Source organism: Crocodylus porosus, unplaced genomic scaffold, assembly GCF_001723895.1.
Source record: "Crocodylus porosus isolate Cpor-Errol unplaced genomic scaffold, CroPor_comp1, whole genome shotgun sequence".
Lineage (NCBI taxonomy): Eukaryota > Metazoa > Chordata > Crocodylia > Crocodylidae > Crocodylus > Crocodylus porosus.
Genome location: NW_017728906.1, coordinates 95,962,224 through 95,983,433, shown reverse-complemented (window position 1 = coordinate 95,983,433; position 21,210 = coordinate 95,962,224). Strand labels below are relative to the sequence as shown.

At 48.2% G+C, this 21,210-nt stretch overlaps 2 protein-coding genes across 2 annotated transcripts in view; one reads left to right on the top strand and one right to left on the bottom strand.

The window, feature by feature from the left end:
• The window catches only part of COL4A1 (collagen type IV alpha 1 chain), a 193,659-nt gene extending 176,488 nt beyond the window's left edge, over positions 1 to 17,171 (bottom strand). The window contains exon 1 of the mRNA XM_019529666.1: positions 16,999 to 17,171. Within this exon, the coding sequence (XP_019385211.1) occupies positions 16,999 to 17,082 (84 nt within the window). The 5' untranslated portion in view covers positions 17,083 to 17,171. The remainder of the gene's footprint in view (positions 1 to 16,998) is intronic.
• Positions 17,172 to 17,295: 124 nt separating this feature from the next.
• COL4A2 (collagen type IV alpha 2 chain) overlaps positions 17,296 to 21,210 on the top strand; it is a 241,031-nt gene continuing 237,116 nt past the window's right edge. The window contains exon 1 of the mRNA XM_019528485.1: positions 17,296 to 17,373. The gene's annotated coding sequence lies outside the window, so the exon portion shown is untranslated. The remainder of the gene's footprint in view (positions 17,374 to 21,210) is intronic.

The following is a 21,210-nucleotide window of genomic DNA, read 5'->3' as shown; positions in this document are numbered from 1 at the left end:
TGCAGGGCAGGATTTATGAAGGTGTGGGGGGCTGTGGGTGTGTGTGTGTGGGATTTGGAGCCCAGGGAGGGGGGTTCCCGCATAACCTGGCAGGATGTGGGGTACTGTGGGTCAGGAGGGAGGGGCAACAGCAGGGGTGGGAAGGCTGTGGCTTTCAAGTCAGAGGCAGACAGACACACACGCACAGACACACACACAGACACTGACTAGCAGATAAGTGTTGGGGGAGGAAAGGCATAGGGGAGGGAAGGGGCATGGGAGCAGATCAAAGCCACCACAATGAAGGAGGGAGTGGGACACAGGTAGGGACAGGGGCTAGGGTGAATGGGGCCCCAGGGCTGGAGCAGGTCATGGGACACAGCGATGGCTGATCCAGGGACACACTCCAGCTACTGTGCACACTCTGAGGGGAGGCATGGGGGACACATGCCTCCAAGATTTGTGTGTGAGGCAGAGGCCAGCTTCTGCTGCGTGCCGGGCTCTGCATCCTGCTGCTGTTACTATGAGAGCTGTGCAACGCCATGCTATGCCTCCTGCCACGGAGCAGGCAAGGGACATAGCACAGCCAGCATGCAGTTCCTGGGGAAAAGGCAGTAGGGTGCAGTGCCCAGCACGCAGCGGCAGACCACCTCCACCCCATGCACAAATCTGGGGGGCACATTTCTCATTAAAAGCTGGCTTTTCCCCCAGGCAAAAATAAAACACATACAGAGTATTATTTGAGTTTTCAGTCCCTCACCTGTCCAAAAAAACAAAATTGTTTTTTCCATGTTCTACAAAATCACAGTAGCTGCCTCTTATTCCTTCTTCTGTAATATGTTCAAAAATACCTTTATAAAGGCACAATTTTTCTTTACATAAGTAGTGCTGGTTTCTCCCTTGTCATAACATGTTTGCATACCTAATTTTAATCTCAGTTTTTACAATTTAGAATATATTAAAGTAAGCTTCACAGGTCAATGATCAGCAGAATCTTCAGAACACCTTTTAAAAATGTAAATATACTACACTACAGTCTTCTGGTAGAGTAACTGATTTTACTAACCTTTTCTATAATTTTGTAAGCATCTCTTCATTCTTAAGTTCCTCAAGAGCTCTTGAAAATTTACTATCTGGATCTGGAACCTGATATTCTTTAAACTGTTAATCTATTTTTGGCATCTAACTTTCTAACCAGTTTTCAGTTTTATTATAAAGTGTTTTTGCTTTTTGGTTTTGGGTTTTTTGTTGTGGTTTTTTTTTTTTTTTTTTACAATTCCCAACATCCCATGGTGAAAGATGATTTTAAAAATAGTTTAATTGCAATAGTTTCGCTTCCTTTTTTTCCCCATCTTTCTGGCCTCCTGCTTTAGATATTCTTTCTATATACAGCAAAAGCTTTGTTATCCAGCACCCATGGGGAATGGGGAGTGCCGGATAACAAAGTATGCCGGTTAATTGAGAGGCCTGAGCAGGTATCTTTGCCTGTTCAGGCCACCGCTTCTCCCACCGCATCAGGAGCATCGCCAACCCTCCCACAGGCCCCGAGGGACAGGGAGGGGGGCCCCACGCAAGCTGCTATGCCCCGGGCCCTGGGGGCTCTGCAGCACAGGCTGCTTTGCCTCAGGCCATGGGGACTTGGCAAAACTGGAAGTGCCACAGTAGGCACTTCCAGTTTCACTTTTACCTTACACGCCAGCATGCCAGTTAATAAAGCATGCCTTCTTGTAAGGTGCTGGTTAAGGCAGCTTGTACTGTAAAATAACTTCTTTTTATTTATTATCATCATCAGGAGAAACTGGAAGTCCTCACACATTCAAGGAACTATGACATGACCGGAACAACAGAGGCTTCTTGGGATAGGTTGACTGTCATGGATGGGTACAAATCGTTCAGGAAGGACAGGCAGGGGAGAAGAGGAGGAGGAGTTGTGCTGTATGCAAAAGAGCCGTATGATCATTCAGAGCTCCAGTATGAACTTGGATATAGTCCTGTTGAAAGACTCTGAGTGTAGGTCAGAGGGGAAAGCAACAGGGGTGATGCTGTGGTGGGAGAAACCAACTAGGGGTCATGCTCTTCTCCTTGACCCACTGCACACAAACAGGAAAGAATTAGTGGGAAATGTAGAAGTGGATGGCAAGTTGTTGGGCTCAATGAGTAGTAATCAATGGCTCAATGTCTCACTGGCAATCGGTATCAAGCGAAATGCCGCTATCAAGTGTTCAATATCTTCGTTAACGATCTGGAAGATGGGATGGATTGTACCCTCAGCAAGTTCACAGAATCATAGAAAGTTATGGTTGGAAGGGACCTCAAGAGGTCATATAGTCTAAAGTTTGTGGATGACACCAAGCTGGGTGGTGTAGTAGATATGCCAGAGGGTAGGGTTAGGATTCAGAGTGACCTAGACAAATTGGAGGATTGAGCCAAAAAAAATCTCATGAGGTGCAATAAGGATAAGTGCAAAGTCCCACAGTTGAGACAGAACAATTCCATGCACCGCTACAGCCTGGGGACTTACTGGCTAAGCAGCATATTTGCAGAAAAGGACTGAGGGGTTACAGTGGACAATAAGATGGAGCAGTGTGCCCTTGTTGCCAAGGTGGCTAACAGTATACTGGGCTGCATTAGTAGGACCATTGCGATCAAATCAATGGAAGTAATTATTCCACTCTATTCTGCACTAGTGAGGACACATCTGGAGTACTGTGTCTAGTTTTGGGCCCCCACTACAGAAAGGATATGGACACGTTAGAGAGAGTCCAATGGAGAGCAACAAAAATGGTTCTGGGGCTGAAGCACATGATTTATGAGGAGAGGCTGAGGGAACTGGGTTTATTTAGTCTGCAGAAGAGAAGACTGAAAGGGGATTTGATATCAGCCATTATCTACCAGATGGGTGATTCCAAAGGGCTAGACCAGGGGTGGGCAAAATATGGCCTGTGGGGCAGATCCAGCCTATGGAGGGACTTTCTCCAGTCCTCAGTGGCCCCTTGGTCCTGCCTGGCCCAGGTGCCATCCAGACCATGGCACATCCTGCTGCCCCCTGGGCACACTGCGGGGGGGGCAGCTCCCCAGCTGAACTGCTGCCTTTCTAGGCAGCCGAGGTTATGGTGGCTCCTTGCACATGCTGCTGCCAATGGTCCCAGCCCCATGGTACTGGTGGGGAACCAAGCACATAGCCCCAATCCCACCCTACCCAACACCGGCTCTGGACTCAGCCTGATGAAGCAGAGCAGCTCCAAACTAGCTGCTACCCCTGCACAAAGCCTTGACCCTGACCTACCCCACACCTGCTCCAGACTCACCCACCCATGCTTAGCAGCAGCAGCAGCAGCGGTTGGGCAGAAGCTGCTGCGCAGAGTGGGGGAAAAGCAGCCCCTCCCCCTCACTGCTGCTGGGCCCTTCTTACTGCTGCCGCCCAGAGCCCACACCTGCGCTGCCATGCAGATACTCTGCACTACCACCACTGCCCTGCTGGGTGAACTGGAGGCAGTGGCAATGGTAGCAGAGAAGAGCTGCAGGGTAGCCCGGGCATGAGCTCTAGGCAGCTGCAAGCAGAAGGGCCTGATAGTGGTGAAGGGGAGGTGACACTTTTCCCCTTCACCAAGCAGCAGCTTCAGCCTGGTCACTGTTTCTGCTCAGCATAGGCGGGCAGTCCGGAGCAAGCATGGAGTGGGCTGGAGGCAGGGCTGTGTGTGTGGGTTCTGGCTGGTCTGCTCCAGCTCAGGTGAGTCCAGAGCAGGTGCAAGGCAGGCCAGGGAGAGAGGACTGGGGCTGTGCATTGTTGCCGTGGTGCCGCAGGGCACATAGGCTCCAGGCTGTTGCTGAGGGTGGGGTACCCAGAGGGCAGCTCCCCAGAACTGCCTCTATGGCCTGCAGGTCAAAATAATTGCCCACCCCTGAGCTATGCTGTTCCGAGTGGTGACAGATGACAGAACAAGGAGCAATGGTCTCAAGTTGCAGCAAGGGAGGTTTAAGTCAGATATTAGAAAAAAACTCTCTCATGTAGAGGGTGGTGAAACACTGGAACAAGTCACCTAGAGAGGTGCTGGAATCTCCATCCTTGAAGGTGTTTAAGGCCCAGCTTGACAAAGCCCTAACTGGAATCATCTAGTTGGGGTTGGTTCTGCTTTCAGCAGGGGGTTAGACTAGATGACCTCCTGAGGTCCCTTCCAACCCTAATTTTCTATGATCCTATGATCTTTTAGCCAACTCAGAAAGTGTCATCTAGAGATGCTGTACCTGCAATTTTAACCAGTAACATAGCAAAGCCGGAGGGAGGGAAACGGGCAAGCAGGGCAACTGCCCCAGGCACCAAAGTGAAGGGGTGCCAGCAAGCACTGCCCAGCTAGAGAGCGGAGCATGGGATGGAGCCACGAGTAGTTCACTTGGGGGGGGGTGCAGGAATGGGGGAAGAATGGCTCCCACTGCTGCACATACTCCTAGGCAACCATGGGGGGAAGGCATGTCCCCCAGATCTGTGCACAGGGTGAGGGCAGGCTGCCACTGTGGGCACCAAACTTAGTTACGGTTCTGATTTTAACTAAATCACAATAATTGAAAGACATATTTAAAGGCCTCTTTCTCTTTCATGTGTTTACTTTGTGTACTTGACATCACTTATTACGTTCCCCGTTTCATTGTTCTATTAATGATGTACACCCTTCCTTCAGCTTTGCAAGAGGCTTTTTGCCAGTAACATGAAGAACAAAAATGAAATAAGCAGAACTATGTACAGAGAAAGCAGGGGGAGGGGAAAGGAGTGGACCTAAGGATATTTGGTATTCCTAATCTTGGATCCACATTTTAAAAAATTTAAATTTCAAGAGAATCCTTTCTTTGTACAAAAATCCGTAATTTTCCAAAAAAGTTAGGCAGCAACACAATATTACATAATGACAAGAAAACATAGTGAATTACATAATGGCAATATGTTGACATTTTCATGAGACAATGGGTCTGTGCTGCCCATGATCAAATGTAACCAGAAGAATGGAGAATGCCATCTGCTTTGCCTAGGCCACAGCCTGCTGGTCAGGGCCCTGTCACAGGAGATGTCAGTTCAAACCAAACCCTTCTGGGTGAGGGTAGCCAAGAACCCAGTAAATCCCAGTAGGTCTCCCAGGGGCAAAACAAGTTCACTCTCTGGAAGTGCAAAGATTACCTTCTGCCTAACTCTAGAATGGAAGAATTATGCCTCTCTATATAATGGAACAGGATCAGCCTCTGGAGGAATGCACTCAATTACCTAGATAGATGCCTTAAAGGTGGAATAAACACAGCTCTCCTGAGCAAGGTACCCAAGTCTAAAGCAAAGACACTGTAGAGGCAAAATATAAATTTGATCATTATGTTTACTGGTAATACATATGTCTTTCCTTTAATGTTAAATAGAAGCTTAAAGTTAAAAAAGCAAAGACCAGTTCTCTGTCTCCTTAAATCACTTTTCATACGTTATCCATTTGTATGTGTCAAAGTATAATGGAAGAACAAATTAACTTGCTAGGCATTTTGTATACATTATTTATATAGACTACATTTGCCTTTTGTATTCACTACAAGTCTCTTAAGATTCAAATCAAGAGATCTTAATACTGTTTCAGTTATCCCGATAGCAGATAAGGATATTATAGATAGCAGAAACTTTCAATAATGTGTTCATATTTCTGTTTCATTTTCTAAACCATTATTCTAAACTGCTAAGGTTGTATATACTTTAAGGTTGTGTTTAGTCTACAGTAAAACACCTATTCAAACCCTTATGTTCTATGGGAAAATATAATCTGTCTGAATATCTTCTTCCTGAGTGTACATGGAAACATCTAAGTATACAGTTTACAGGCTAGTCTGAGTATCATGATTCAACTGAACACAAGATTTTTTTATGCTATTCAAATGCTACTGCATGGTCACTAATGTGAGAGTTCAAAGCCTTAACGTAAATTATTATGTTCTGTATAGTATAGTATAGTATAGTATCATATCGTCTATAGCAATCATTCTGTGGGATCTGTAATGCCATCTTTCTGATTTGTATTACTACACAAATAATCCAATTCTACATGGGGAAGTAAGGTGGTATTACATTTGGGTAAACTTGACAGACCTGGCTCTTTTAAGAAATTAATGCTAATATAAGACATTATTCTACTAGCCCTAACCATTTCAAAATACGGAATATATATGATACATCATACACAATTCACCATGTGCAAGATTGTGAGATTTAGCCAGTTTTCAATGAGTGGAAATGCACAGCTGTTCATTTCAGGGCAATCCTGGGGATGGAATAACATACACCTGCGGGGGCCAATCTTTTTCGCAGGTGTGCCATAAATTATCCTTGCACCCTCCCTAAGTACAACTCAGAATCCCTTCCCCTGCTTGATCAGATGCTCTGCTTCCTGCCCTGTTCTCCCTGTCTGATCTGCTGCTCTGTTTTCTGCTCCTTTCCCTATCTGCTACTGTGTGGTCTTTACCCTCTCCAGTCTGTTGCATGCCACACACAGAGGCTGCCCATTCCACAGGCTGTCAACCACTGATATACGCAATCACAGCTTCCCCTAATGCATCAATTTACACTTGGGAAGTTAGTGCTGAATATGGAAAAATGAAGGAAAGACCATTGCTGCATCCTTTATTTCATCCTTCCTCTTTCACAGATGCATGACAGCCTTAGAATGGGACATAACAGTTGTCCAAAAAATATTCAACAAGATCCCTCACCAAAGGTCTCTAAATGAACTGTTGCCACAGGAATGAAGGGAAGGTTCTTTTGTGGACTGAGAACTGGTTAAAAGATAGAAAGCAAAGGGTAAGGCTAAATAGGCTCGGTTCAGGATGAAGGGAGATCAAAAGTAGAGTCCTGAAGGGCTCTGTCATGCCCTATTTTGTCTATTTTCATCAATGACCTGTGAAATCTCGAAGTTTGCAGATGAGACCAAATTATTCCAGGCAGCCAAGTCCCAAACTGATGAAGAATAGCTACAAATAGTTCTCACCAAGCTAAGCAAGTGGGCAAAAAAAAAATGGCAGATGAACTTCACTGACAACTGCAAAGTAATGCAGGTGGGGTAAAATAACCTCAACCATATGTAAACAATGCTAGGTTCTGAACAAGCCATTATGCCTTGAGAAAGAGACCCTGGAGTCCTCACAGATAGTTCTCTAAGAACATCAGCTCAATGTGCACTGGCAACTTTAAAAAAAGCCAACAAAATTCATAGATTCATAGATGTTAGGGTCAGAAGGGACCTCAATAGATTGAGTCCGACCCCCTGCATAGACAGGATAGTGCTGGGTTCAGATGACCCCAGCCAAATGCCCATCCAACCTCCACTTGAAGACCCCCTAGGGTAGGGGAGAGCACCATCTCCCTTGGGAGCCCATTCCAGACCTTGGCCACTCGAACTGTGAAGAAGTTCCTCCTAATGTCCAGTCGAAATCTGCTCTCTGCTAGCTTATGGTCATTATTTCTTGTGACCCCCAGGGGTGCCTTGGTGAGTAGAGCCTCACCAATCCCCTTCTGCGCCCCCATGACGAATTTATAGGCAGCCACAAAGTCACCTCTCAACCTTCTCTTGCAGAGGCTGAAGAGGTCCAGGTGCCCTAGTCTCTCCTCCCAGGGCTTGGCCTACAAGCCCTTAACCATATGAGTAGCCCTCCTCTGGACCCTCTCCAGGTTTACCACATCACTCTTGAAGTGTGGCACCCAAAACTGCATGCAGTACTCCAACTGCAGTCTGACCAACACCCGATAGAGGGGAAGTATCACCTCCTTGGTTCTGTTTGACATGTATCTGCTGATGCACGATAAAGTGCAGTTAGCTTTTCTGATGACTTCATCACACTGTCAACTCATGTTCATCTTAAATACATCCAGTCCTTCCAAGTGACTCTGCAACATCTCAGGGTCAATGCTTGGTAGTCTGGTGCCTAGCTGTTGCCTCTCTACCATGTGAGACTTGTCTTGCCCCTCGTTTAGTAAGCCTGAGGCAAAGAACTCATTGAGGAGTTCAGCCTTGTCCTCCCTGTCTGTCACCAATTGCTTTTGCCCCTTCCGTAGTGGTCCTATTCCATCCTAGGCCTTCCTTTTACTCCCTATATATCTGAAAACCAATTTTTTGTTATCCTTAACTTGGGATGCCATCCTCAGCTCCATGGTAGCTTTGGCCTTTCTAACTGCCTCCCTACAATTGCGAGCTGAGGAGACATACTCCTCTTTAGTAATCTCTCCCTGTTTCCACTGCTTATATGTCCCCCTTTTTGCCCTTAGACTGCTCTGGATTTCTCTGGTCAGCCAAGGAAGCCTCTTAGCTCTTTCCCCACCGCATTGAAACAGTCTCCCTCTGTGCCCAAAGGACTGTTTCCTTAAGGCACAGCCACCCTTCCTGGGCTCCCATCTCACCAAATCTGCTACTCCGCAGCGCGTCATTGACTAAACACCTGAGTTCACTGAAGTTGGCCTTCCTGAAGTCTAGCACTTCCACCCTACTAGTTACCTTACCCACTCTATGCCTTATGATGATTTCTATTATTTGGTGGCCACTGTCCCCCAGGTGACTACTGATCTGTAGGTCCCCTATCATGTCATCCGCTGTTGCCAATACCAGGTCCAGTAAGGCATTCCCCCTAGTGGGACCAGGTATCTCCTGCATCAGGTGGAAGTCCTGTACACAGGATAGGAACCTGTGTGAACAGTGGGAATTTGCTGTCTGGACATCATTATGAAAGGAACTGAAAACAAAACAAAGAACATCATCATGCCATTATACGAATCCATAGTGTGCATATATCTTGAATACTGTGCAAAGTTTTGGTCCCAACATCTTAAAAAGGATGTACTAGAACTAGAAAAGGTACAGAGAAAGACAGGAACTAAAATGGCTAGGACTTTTCAGTTTGAAAAGAAGGCTGAGGAGGAATATGATAAAAGTCTATAAAATCATGAAGGGTGTGGAACTGTTGTTCACCAAATCCCAGAATGCTAGAACTAAGGGACACCTGCTGAAATGAGTATGTGACAGATTTAAAGCTAACAAGAGAAAGAAGATTAAATGAAAGATAAGTATAGTATTAAGTGACAAATACTGACTAGGCTAAAACCTGCTGAATGTATGTTTGCTCTATTTTAAAGTCTAAGGCAGTGGTGCTCAACCTTTTTGCCCAGTGGACCAGACTGGCAGGGCCGGGTCCATCCATGTGCTGGATCCAGCTGATGCTCCTGATCTGGCACCCCTGTAGGAACAGCAGTCACCATCTGGCTGCACAGAGGAGTGTGGGGAGTAAGCTGGCCCCAACATAGGCCTGCAGGAAAAAGAAACATGACTCTGATCCGAGAGTAGAGGGTGTGCCCCAGCCTTGCAAGGGGAAGGGGGAATGGCCCAGCCCCAACCTGGTCCCAGAAAAGAAGGAAGAAGGCATAGCCTGGCCCCATAGGGAAGCGTGGCTAGGCCCCAGTCTGTCCCCAGGAGGGTAGAGGCATGATCCAGCCCTGCAGGAGAAGGGGTTGGGGCCCAGCTTGGCCCCATCCAGCTGCATGGGACTTGGGCTTTGGGAATTTGGCAGGGAGAAGGGTAGCCATATTAATAGCCACTGCTCCTCAGCTGCCCAATTTTATGACTCATGAGGAGCCCTGCAGGCCTAGTGCAATGATTCTGCAAGCCATATCTGGCCCATGGGCCAGACATTGAGCACCCTTGGTGTAAGGTATTGCACTGTAACAAGAGTGCTTAAACCCCAGCCCATGGATGGTACCGCTCCCCTGCTGCCAAATTTATGGACCCATGGGAAGCCCCATGCCCTACATTCTTGATTGGGCCCCCAATCCCAGCATCCAGGGCCAGGTGGAGACAGCATAGGGCCCCAGGGCCCAGTCCCAGCTTGTGGGGGAAAGAGGGGGTTGTACCAAGCCCCAGGGACCAAATCCCTGTGCATGGGAGCCAGGAAGGGACAGCACCAAGCCCCTGGGACCCAATCTCAACACACAGGGATGGAAGAGGTAGCACTGGGGCTCTATGCTGTCTCCACCTGGCCCTGGATGCTGGGATTGGGGGTCCAATCAGGGGTTGGTGCCAGGCCCTCAAGGCCCAATCCTAGTCCTCTGGGATAGGAGGACATAGTGCCAAGTCCCAGGGCCTGATCTGGACTTCAGACTGGGCCTGCACTGTTCATCTGGCCTACAGGGCCAATAAGGTTGTACACCTCTACAGAATAACAACTCAAGAAAAATTAGTAATATGTAATTACATGCAGCATTCAGCCCAGAAACATTCAATGACATCCTCTCAAAAATGGAAATTAAGTTCCTACCAATGTGATCTGTGTCCAGTAAGTTTTCCATAGTGGTTACTGCCTAAAGTTAGCCAGACAACAGACCATCCTCAAATGTTTCACTTTACTCCAGACGCTGCAAGATGCTAAGAACTTGCTTATGGGAATTTCAGCAGAAATTCTGAGAAAGCAGCGGTACAGAACTTTTAAACACTGGGAAGGCAATTTCTCTTTCTCTCTCTCCCTTTTTGGTTGAGGTTTTTAAATCCTCCTTTGTTTAGTCTATTCTCACAAAAGGAACAATATTCATGATGGAGTGTATTCACAAGAAATGGCATGTTTGAGGTTATCCAAGACTGGGGTTTAATTGTTTTGTTTTGTTTTTACATAAACTCCTCTCAGTTACAATCTCTACATTCAGATAAAATGAGTGTCTACAATAAGCCATAAACAATACATATATTAATATATACAACACTGAGAATTATTTAGCATGGGTGAAAGATATAACTAGATATCACAGTAGTTCTATAAATCATGCACTTCTTATTTGATTTATGCACTGAATGCTATAGTACTTAGTTACATTACACTCTTTATTATCAATAAATCTGTAATAGAAAAGAAAAATCTTTAAAATTGGTTTGGACCATGAGGATGCTCTAAAGCTAGGTTTTTCCCATAAGTGCAACCAGAATAATTTTTTTTTATAAATGAATAAAATCATTCACAAAAGTGAGTTAGCATCACCTTGGTTTAACTGAAATGGCACTAGAAACTGGCAATAGCACTATATGATAAAATGTTGTGCTTGTTTATTATTTTTCTGGCCCACCTTTCTTGTCAGGTTAAATAGTAATTGTTCTCTCTCTCACTTCCATTATTTCAATAGCAAAACTTCCACTGAACTCAAATGAGAGGTGTATTTGGATCTCAAAGAGAATGCTAAATGCAGCTGAAATATAGGGGCATCTCTTTCACATCACTGAAGATCAGCAGTGTTAAATCTTCCTATATCAGTGTCAAATCATCCTACCATTTAAACATACTTTAAAGATATGTTCTAGTTCAAAGAGCATGGAGAATTTTATGATCCAACTGCTGTGGCACAGACAAGATATCAAAACACTAGCCAAGATTTCTACAGCATTTTGTCCTCTTTGCTAAGTAATTCCAGTTCAAAGAACTAGAGATTTACTTCAAAGTAAACCACAGCCTTAAGGGTGCTGGAAATGACAACTCCTGCAGAGTTCCATAAAACAAGTTTCCTATGTAACTTAACTCAAGGGAACAGTCCCTCAGCCTGATGTGAACACAAAATTGCCCTTTATTTTCACTTCAGTGTACTTACAAGTTTTGGAATCAAAATCTAACAGTAACTAAAAAATATTGCCAATTATACTTCTAAATTACAATGAGTTTGTATAAAGCTATAAATAAGTACATTTAGTAATGCCAAACTAATACCTGACAGTCATCAACAGAAGCTGTCAAGGGGTGTTTCATTTTGCTGGTTTGAGGCATGTTATCCTGATTTAAGTTATATGGCTCTTTATAAGAGCAACAACATCCTACTCAGAAGATGTTCTCTCTGTGTGTATTCAGTCACATCTTCTAGTCCTTGAAGGAAAAGAATGAGTTTTGACTCTTTAATTCCTACTATCCTACAGAAATAATATAGCTAAATTAATGTGAACAAGATTTTGCTACATTTTCTGCCCCATCAACAGAACTGATTACCGTTCCAATCAATTACAACTTGTAACGGAAGGAAGTAAAGGAAGGAATGGATGGACGGATTCTCCTTGCCCTTTGCAAAACCACATGGGTAGCAGTAGATGGATTATCCCTTGAGGCCTTAAAAAGCCTGCCCCTTTCAGGATCCCCTCAGTGGAGAAGGGCAGGAACTATATAACTGTAGTCTGGCTGCCAAAAAAACTAGAACTTCTGAGCCAAAGGACTAAAAGACTGCAAAGTACAACAGTAAAGACCACAGTGGAGGAATTGGCAAAACAGGTATATAAGTCGTGAGCACACAGTGTAATGAGCGAGACTGTTCTGATGCTGTGAACAGAACAAGGCAGCATCTGACTGTTGTGGCCCTGGATGGAAACCAAGAGACAAGCCTACCCATCTGTGCCTCTCTATATAAAGTAATGGGATTCTACAAGTGTCCTTGAAAGCATGAGCCAAATCCAATCAGACTGTGACCAATATTATTCTACAGGACAGCTTTTACTGTTTGTTATATAAATTAGCAGCAGCCAAGCATGACTCCCAGCGCCTACACTGAGTTTACAGCGGCGAAAAAAATCTTGCAAATTGAACATATTAGGAAATAATAAATAGGGATCACCCTGTCAACTTTGCAGTCATTTCTACAGCAAAGTTCCGCTCCTTGGATGGCTCTAAATCCCATGCAAGCATTTCAATTTATGAGCTATTTGTACCAATTCTCTACCACCACAAGTAAACCTCTCCCTGTGGATGCAGTAAACAAACAGCAGTCAACCACAATGACCACCAAAGAGGACCCAATCGATTGTCAAGTCAATGCTGAAAGTCTTCAGGGATGTTCACAGATGTTATGATTATTGCTGTACTTGCTGTCAGGAGTCTTGCAGGGGGAGGTGGGATACCGATACAGCAAGCTGGCTTAAGAAAGAATACCTATAGAAGGCTTGAAGTTTATCTATGTTCACAGAACTGCAGCAATTCTCATTTCCAAAGCATGCTTTTGTTGCCTTATGGCATGATGCTTGGAAATCAGTCTAGCTGAGTTAATGCAAAACAGAAAGAAAAGCTGGTTAACAAATGAAAACAAAATCATGATTAGCCTTAATTCTCATCCAGATTCGTAGTTTTAGTAGAAACAAGTATCTGTACATTGTAGATAAATTTCAAAGGAACAATTTACTCACAGTGTTCTACTTAACACGAGGCAAGGTTCTTTGAGTAGATGTGATTAAACTAATTCAGCAGTTGGAAAAAAGTTCTTAGCAAGCTATCAGGCACAATCACCCTTCTTCAGATATAGGAAGTCTCTGCTGTTCTGACACTCCAAGTAATGAGAGAAGCTAAAAGTGTAACTGACAGGATGTCAGCAAGAATGGAAACAGGAAGAAATTTAAAATTTCTAAATAGTTGGGAAAATCGTTCTTTGCAAGCTTTCCAGCACAGCACTCTTCTTCAGGCACAGGGAGAATTTACTGGGGTTGTACAGAGCTTTTGTTTTGCCTTGACTAAATACAAGTCTTCTATGATTGTTGTATCTTTAGGTCAATATTTTTAACAAATCAAATTTGCTTAAGTTAATCAGAAAGGAAGCACAAAAGTATTTTTTTTAAAGTACCAAATCTAAATTCCTAGGAAATCTGAAAAATAATGATTCATTTATCTGCCCACATCCAAAAATCAAAAGTCTGTCACCTTCTGTAATAAACTACTCGACTACTACAAAATAAACCTAAAATTAATGCAAGAAACCAAGGAGGCAATAAAAAGTTCTCTTTTCAAAGGGTACTATATGAAATAAATATAACTGGTAAGTGCTGAAAGAGAATCAAGGATGTATTTGGTACACTAGCTAGTCTAATAGAAGGTATTATTTCTGAACCAAGACATCTAGATTTTTACAAACAGAATCAAATTATTTCAGTCTCAAGTACCTAGGCAAACTTTTCAAAAATGCTGCAAAACTCAGCATATTTTATGACTAACACAAGATAAACATCTGGGAAAAACTAATTGCATTGGGAGAAACTTTAACAACAAATGTCATCCTTGGTAGCTGGAACTTGTTTTCATAGGTGAAGGCTCAAAAATCTTAAGATACTAGAGCCTCTTCCCTCGGACTGGCTCTTCAATCTGAAGTCTTCAGAACACTGCTCATGACAGGAGATAATAGAAGCCTGTATAGAAATTGGGGTAAGCTAGTTCTTTTTTTTAAAAAATCACGGTTTCAATGCATGGCCATGCCTGGAAAAGCAAAACTACTATGATTTCAATAGAAATTGCAGTGTGAGGCCCCTTGTTTTTGCTCTGGCATGGTCCACCCCAGGCACTAGATCACAGGGAAGAGCATAATGCGGGAGCCTGGGGAGGACAAGAAGAGATCTGAAAACAGTGTAGCCTGCAAAGTCTCACACATCCTGGCTGCATCATTGACAGGCTTCAGCACATAGCTATGAACTGCAATATGGTAGTACATTGCCACCCAGATCTCCTGAGTGACATGAACTCTCACTGGCACAGAGACTCCTAAAAAAGGAAGTGGAAGGAGGAAGGTATTCCCTCAGTACTTACACACATGCACAGATGCAAAGGAGTACCTGAACATTTCCCCTGGCAGGAAGGCTACTGGACCAGCCAGAGGGGAAAAGCCATCTGCAGCTGTTTTAGAGAGTGGCCAATTGTAAGAACATACAGACCATAGGGATTACCATTTACTAGCTCAGACTATAATCCATCTTGCCCAGTCTCCTGTGTAACACAGCAGAGTAGATGCTGAAGGGGAGAGTAAACTGGGGATGACCAGTGTTTGGGTTTTTTTCCTCAGTGCTCCTCTGTCACTTGAAGCCTCCAGCATTGGTCTAGGCAGTGCCAAAGCTGTGTCCCTCCCTCCCCTACTCAGTAACTCACACTGCCTCTTTCCTCCAAGATCTCCCATCCCCCTTTTTTCTGGAATCAGGCTAAACTCTCACCTCCCCGCAACATCTGGGGGCAGTGAGATCCATACTGGAATGACCCAAGGCATGAAAAAGAACTGTTTCCTGTTAGTTTTCAATGGACTAGGTTCATGTCACCCTACTCATTCTTGTCTGGTGAGAGGGAAGGTAACAAATACATCCTGTCTTACTCTTCCTTCACCCTACAGTTTTGTAGAAACCCTTCTCTGTACCCCGCCCCCAATATCCTCCCCTTTCCCCCATCCCCCTCAGCTTCTTTTTCTGAACCAACCTAGTGTTTCTTCCTCTGCATCGCTCACCAGCCTGGTTGCCCCACTTTGGACCTTCTCTAGCTCATCTATGCCACCCCTCCCCCCACTCCACCACCCCAGGTACAACTTACCTCCATTCCATCCCAGAGTAAAATGACACTGGCCCAGGTGCGGGGAGCAGACATTGCTTAGATATGAAAACTATAAGTACCTTAAATCAGGGGGCGCCAAAATACAGCCCACAGGCTGGATCTGACCCACCAACTGATTGGATCTGGCCAGTGCGGGGCGCCTGCCAATTGACTGGATCCATCCTGGCAGCTGCTGCCCACAGCACTCCACATGGGGCTGATCCCCACCGGGTTCAGCCAGTGGGGCTGTTCCCAATGCAGCTGCAGCCACCCAGGTGCTGCTCAGCTCCCCTCACCTCCAGCAGCAGCAACTCCTTTTTCTGTTCCTGCCCCTGTTCCTGCTGTGCCACTTTAGGCAGGAGAAAAGCTGCAGCTGCCCAGCTCCTGCCCCAGCACACAGGGCTACACTTCCAACTCCCTTCCATGCTCTCTACCTACCAGGTGCAATAAGCAACCATCTGCAGGCGGATAAAACGGATGGAAGGTGGCCAGAAGCTGGAGTCAGAGCCCTGTGCACTGGAGCAGAAGCCGCCCAGCTGAAGTTTCCCCCCCTCCAGAGTTGCGCGGCAGGGGCAGGGGCAGGGGCAGGAGGGGGTGGAGCTGCTGCTGCAGGCGAGGAAAGATAAACATCACCTGGGCAGCTGCAGCTGCACTGGGAGAGCCCAACCCATAACCTGTGCATGCTGACCAGGGCTGGGCTGGCGGGCATGGGTAGGAGCTTGGTGTGGGCTGTCCCAGCAGGAGGGGGCACTGCTTGGCCCCATGCAGAGTGTAGTGGGGGTAGCCATGGACCACACAGGGTCCTGGGTGAGCTGTGCTGCACATACCTCCCCCCCTTCTTCCCCTCAACCCCAGCTGGCTCCCAGGACCTAAGACCCTGGCAGCCCCCCCACACACACACACACATGCATATACCCCCTGCACACCACCCACAGGGCATAGGCAGGCCCCAAGCAGATTGTGGCTCTGCCTCAGCCCTGGCCCAGGGTGCCCATGCAGACCAGTTGGGAGCTGTGCAGATAGGGCCCATGGCTGAGCCAGTGGGGAGCTGCACCCAGGGCCAGGGCCCAGGATGTGAGGGGCCCTGCCCCCTGCTGTCACCACCCTGTGTCCCCACCCAATGACCCTGGCCTCGCCTGCCCACCCTGCTCCCGGCCTGCCTGCAGCCCATCCCAGGTGAGAAGTTTTGGTGGGCTGCAGCAGGGATGCTGACCTGGCTCACAGCTGCTCATCAAAACTCCCAATGTGGCCACCCAGTCCAAATAATTGTCCACTCCTGCCTTAGATAGTAAAGATCAGGGCAATAAAAGCCCAGGGCAACAGTAAATACTAAATGATAGACTGACTGAGAAGATATACTACTTTGACTCTCTCTCTCTCAGGCTCTGTCTGCTGCCAACCACGAGCACATTTGGGTCAATCAGGGCTATATTTCGGACTTATTTCAAACGGCGCTGGATTTCTTTGTCAACGAAGCCGCAGAGAAACCCTCAGGTTATCTATCGAGGCGGCTCAGCAGCACTGGGGTCCTGCCGGCCGGGGGATGCCGCTCGCGACACAAGGCTCGCCCAAGCCGGGGGGTCGCGTAGCGCCTCCCAGCGCCGCGCGGCTGGGCGCCACCGCCAGGGCAGGGCCAGAGGCCCCAGCATCGCCCCTGGCCTCGCAGGTACTCACCGCGGCGGACACCCCGGCCGGCTCCCGGCTCAGCAGCAGCAGCAGCGCGGCCAGCGCCAGCCCCGCGCCCCGCCGCGGCCTCATCCTGCTGCAGCGCGGGGCCCGTCCCGTCCCGTCGCGTCGTCCGCCCTCCGCGCCGGGCGGCTGCCTCTGCGCCTGGCCTGGCCGGCGGGGAAGCCGAGGGCTCCGCCCGCCCAGCAGCCAGGAATGAGGGGGCGGGGGGCGCGGCCCCTCTGCACTCAGGGCTGCTGCTGCTTCCCTCCTCCTCCTCCTGCGCCTCCTCCTCCTCTGCCTGGGGGCCCAGCTCCTGCCTCGCCCCGCACACAGCGCCCGGGCGCCTGGCGCGGGGCTCGGCTCGGCGGAGGCAGCGGGAGGGTGAGTGCGGGGCGCGGGCGCGGGCGCGGGGCGATGCCCCTGCAGGCAGCCGGGGCACCGATCACCCTGCGGGGCCCGTGCCCGTGCGCCTTGTTTCCAGGCACGGGAAGCATGCGGGTCCTCGGGGCAGGGCTGTCAAAACTACCGCCCCTCGGCTGGATCCAGCCTCTGCGGCGGGCAGAGGAGCCGGGGCTTTGGAAGGAGGGGGAGCGGCGCCCACCACCACGCTCTGGGGCTCAGCGCCCCGCGGGGGCGCCTGCGTGAACCCCGGTGCCACTCGCCCCGCTGCCCAGTCCTCTAGCCGGACCCGGCCCGCAAGGAGGGGGGATTGACACCCCCGGGCTATGAGATTCGGTACTGCTGCCACTGGCCATCAGTGTCTGAACCGAGTGATGTACACCTCATCTGCCAGCCTGGAGAGCAATCTTCCCGGAGCACACCCGGAAAGAAAGCCCGCTGGATTAGAGAGCCCGGTGAACAATCCTGTAGCAAGAATTCCCTAGCTCTCCCAGCCTTGTTTTGGCAGGCAGTCTTTCTGTTCCGCAAGTATGAATGAATCCCCCCGAATCAAATGGTTCGGTATCATACTATAAGGATGCAGGAATGGATGATCACTTCTCTGCTGGAAGGAGTGGTCTGGATGTCTTTCCAGTCCCAGCAGCATGCTCCCCCTTCTATTGGAAGTTTCCAAGCAAACCACATTGAATAGGGGCAGAAGTTACACACAGACTGGTTGATGTCATCAGAAATTGGTTTACACCTGTAGCAGAACAGAAGTTCAGTGCACAGAAACTAGTTTCAAAATGGCTGAAACTGGTTTAAAGTGAACCTGGTAGGATGTAGTACCGGACATAACTCATTTGGGTCAAACCAGTTTATGAAACTTCTGTGCCAGACCCCTTCCTGGCTCAAGTTAAATCAGAGTCTCCAACATCCCAGCATGCTTTCCAACCCTGGGCTGGGCTGGGCTGTCTGATCCAGCAGAAAAGTGTTGGGGGGAGGGGGAAAACATAGGGACTACCCCCACCCCCAGGCAAAACCTGGCTAAGGTCTGGGGCCAGGGAAGGGGGTTAAAACCTCTTTTCCCCTTGTTAAACCCCACTCCCCTGAGTACAGAGCTGTCCTGCCCTGCTAAACTTACTGAAAGTTACTGCTGGCTGCAACTGTGGACTACAAATCCCAGGGGTGCCTAGAAGCAGGAAGAGGAAATGATGACTGCAGAGTCCTGTTGTTGTAGTTCTGGACTGCAAATCCCTGAGACCATGGGGGCAGCAAGGAGAGGAAGTGAACACACAGCCCATGCTGGGTACATGCCAGGGAGCCATGCTTTAGCACCCCCTGGTTTCTGGCATAAGTCATTGCAGGAATATGGCTGCAATTTCCTGAATCAAAAGTGAATGTGTGTCCAGTTGTTTCTCAGTTTAATCTCTGCAGTTTAGACTAACCTGCAAAGACTGAATCAATTCAGCCTCGGGCTTTTTGATTGGCCATACATAGCCATTCTGTGCCACAGCAACTTGCTTTGTCAGAGCTTTGCATCTCCTGAGATATTTTTTAAGGATACCACAAAAGAGTGTTAGGAGCTGGGGATACCAGAGGGGGTATAACACAGGGGCAGGAAATAATTTTGGCTAGAGGGGTGCTTAACGAGTTTTGGCAAGCTGTTGAGGGCCCTGAACCTTGACAGGTGCCCTGCCCTCTGGTCACCATCTTGGCAGGTGCCATCCCACCCCTAACCCTTGACCTTTGTCTCCAGAAATCCCTCCCCTTCCCCCTCAGAAGTGCTCCTTTTGGAGGGGAGGGTTGCCATCTTGGAAACAGAAAAAACCCCAAATCATGTGCTAAAAGTCAAATACCTACTATAATACATTGTAATTTTATTACACAAATATTTTTGTCATGATCTGAGTTTGCATACTGTGTATAGGGGTGGTTGCATAATAACTCAAAAATAAAGTCTTACTCTTGTATATAGAGTGTGGGGGAAATGTGGGGTGGAGAGTGGGAGGTGTGGTTGGGGGTGGGTGTGTGCATATGGTGGGGTGTGAAGGATGTGTGTGGGGGTGTGGATGCATGGGTAAGGGGGCAATAGGGTATTTTGAGGTGTATACTTGGGGGCAGGATATGGGTGCATGGCATTTGTGGTGTGTGAGGAAGGGTGGGGGGTGTGGGGACCCCCCCCACACTCTCCTCCCCATGTCGCACACCCCCTGCCACTTGCAGCAGGTGGTGAGCACTTGGGGCACCTGTGGCCCACACAGGTGCTGCCACCCGGCAGCACACGGCTTCAGCCAGAGCTGCATGTGAGGGCAAGGAGCACAGCCTGGCTGGCCTGCCTCTATCACACAGAGCTCCACATGGTGTATGAGCAGCTCCCTCACTTGTATGTCACTGAAAGAAACCCCGCGCGATGAAGCTGGCTACCTTCCCTGCCCCCTGTCGCGCAGGGCCCGGTACTCCACCAGAAATGGAGGGGAGGCTCGCCTCCTGCTTCCCAGCAGAATCCTGGGACCTGCATGGCAGGGAGCAGCAAAGGCAGCCAGCTCCATTACATGGGCTTCCTCCAGTGGCGCTCAAGTACAGGAGCTGCACATGTACTGCACAGAGCCCTGCATGATAGAGACGGGCCAGCCAAGCTGCACTCTTTGCCCCCATGTGTAGCACTGGCTGGAGCCATGCACCACTAGGCAGCAGTGCCTGCTCAGGCCACAAGTGCCCCAAGCGCCTGAAGCCTGCTGCTGCTGCTGCCTCTGATGGCAGGAGCTGTGCATCATGGGGTGGAGTGTATGGGTGCTCCCCAAATGCCCCTGCCCTCCCTCTCACCCACACCCTGCCCACCTGAGCTCCACATTTCCACCACCTCCGTGGGCACGTGCTCGACACTAGCACAAGGCTGCAGCCCTATGCTTCATGTTTCCACCCAGCTGCAGCTCCCACCCCTGCCACTTCCCTACCTGGTGCTTGGACTGAGCAGGATGCCAGGGAAGCCAAGCAGGTCTGTCAGCAGCTGCAGCAGTGGGAGCAGCAGCCCCACCCAAAAGCTGCAAGCTGGCTGCCCATATCCTTTTGCACATGAGGGTGGGAGTGAGGTGAGCAGGCTGGGCAGGGTACAATTAGTTGGTGGGTTGGTGGGTGCCCACAGGTGGGATCAAAGTGCCTGGTGGGCCAAATCCAGCCTGCAGACCATATTTTGCCCACCCCTGGTCTAACAGGCCTTCTTAGTTATCTGCCTTTCCTCTTCCTTCCAGACATCCTTTTTATAAGCCAGTTATAATGGAGTTCCTGCTGCTCTACAAACAAAAATTTGATCAGTAACAGTTCATTACATAATGTTCCCCTTTGAACTTCACTCAGCCTGACATGATCTATTCATTTAGAGGTCATGGCTCTCTTAACAACAGGTTTCTCTAATAGTTTTTCCAGCCTCTATATGGAGGCTGAAGCGTTCTCACCCTTTCATTATCTGGTGTTATGGGTTAACTGGTGTTATAAAGTACAAGCCCTGTGCATTCTGCATGTTCCTGAACATTTAGATATGCACTCATGGTAATTCTGGGGTTATTGATTAATTAACTCATGTCTAATGCTGGGTCCCAGAGGTTCTGCTTTCAACACTTGGCACCCTTGTGGCACTTAGAGGCCTGTTCCACCCAGGCACATAGACTAGGTATCAAATTGTAAGATCAAAGGAAAGTAGGACTGGAAGGAACCCCACAAGGTCATCAAGTGGGGTCCCCCAGGGCTCAGACTTCGGACCCACACTGTTCAACATCTTCATCAGTGACTTGGATGAGGGGGTAAAAAGCACCCTGTTCAAATTTGCTGATGACACTAAGA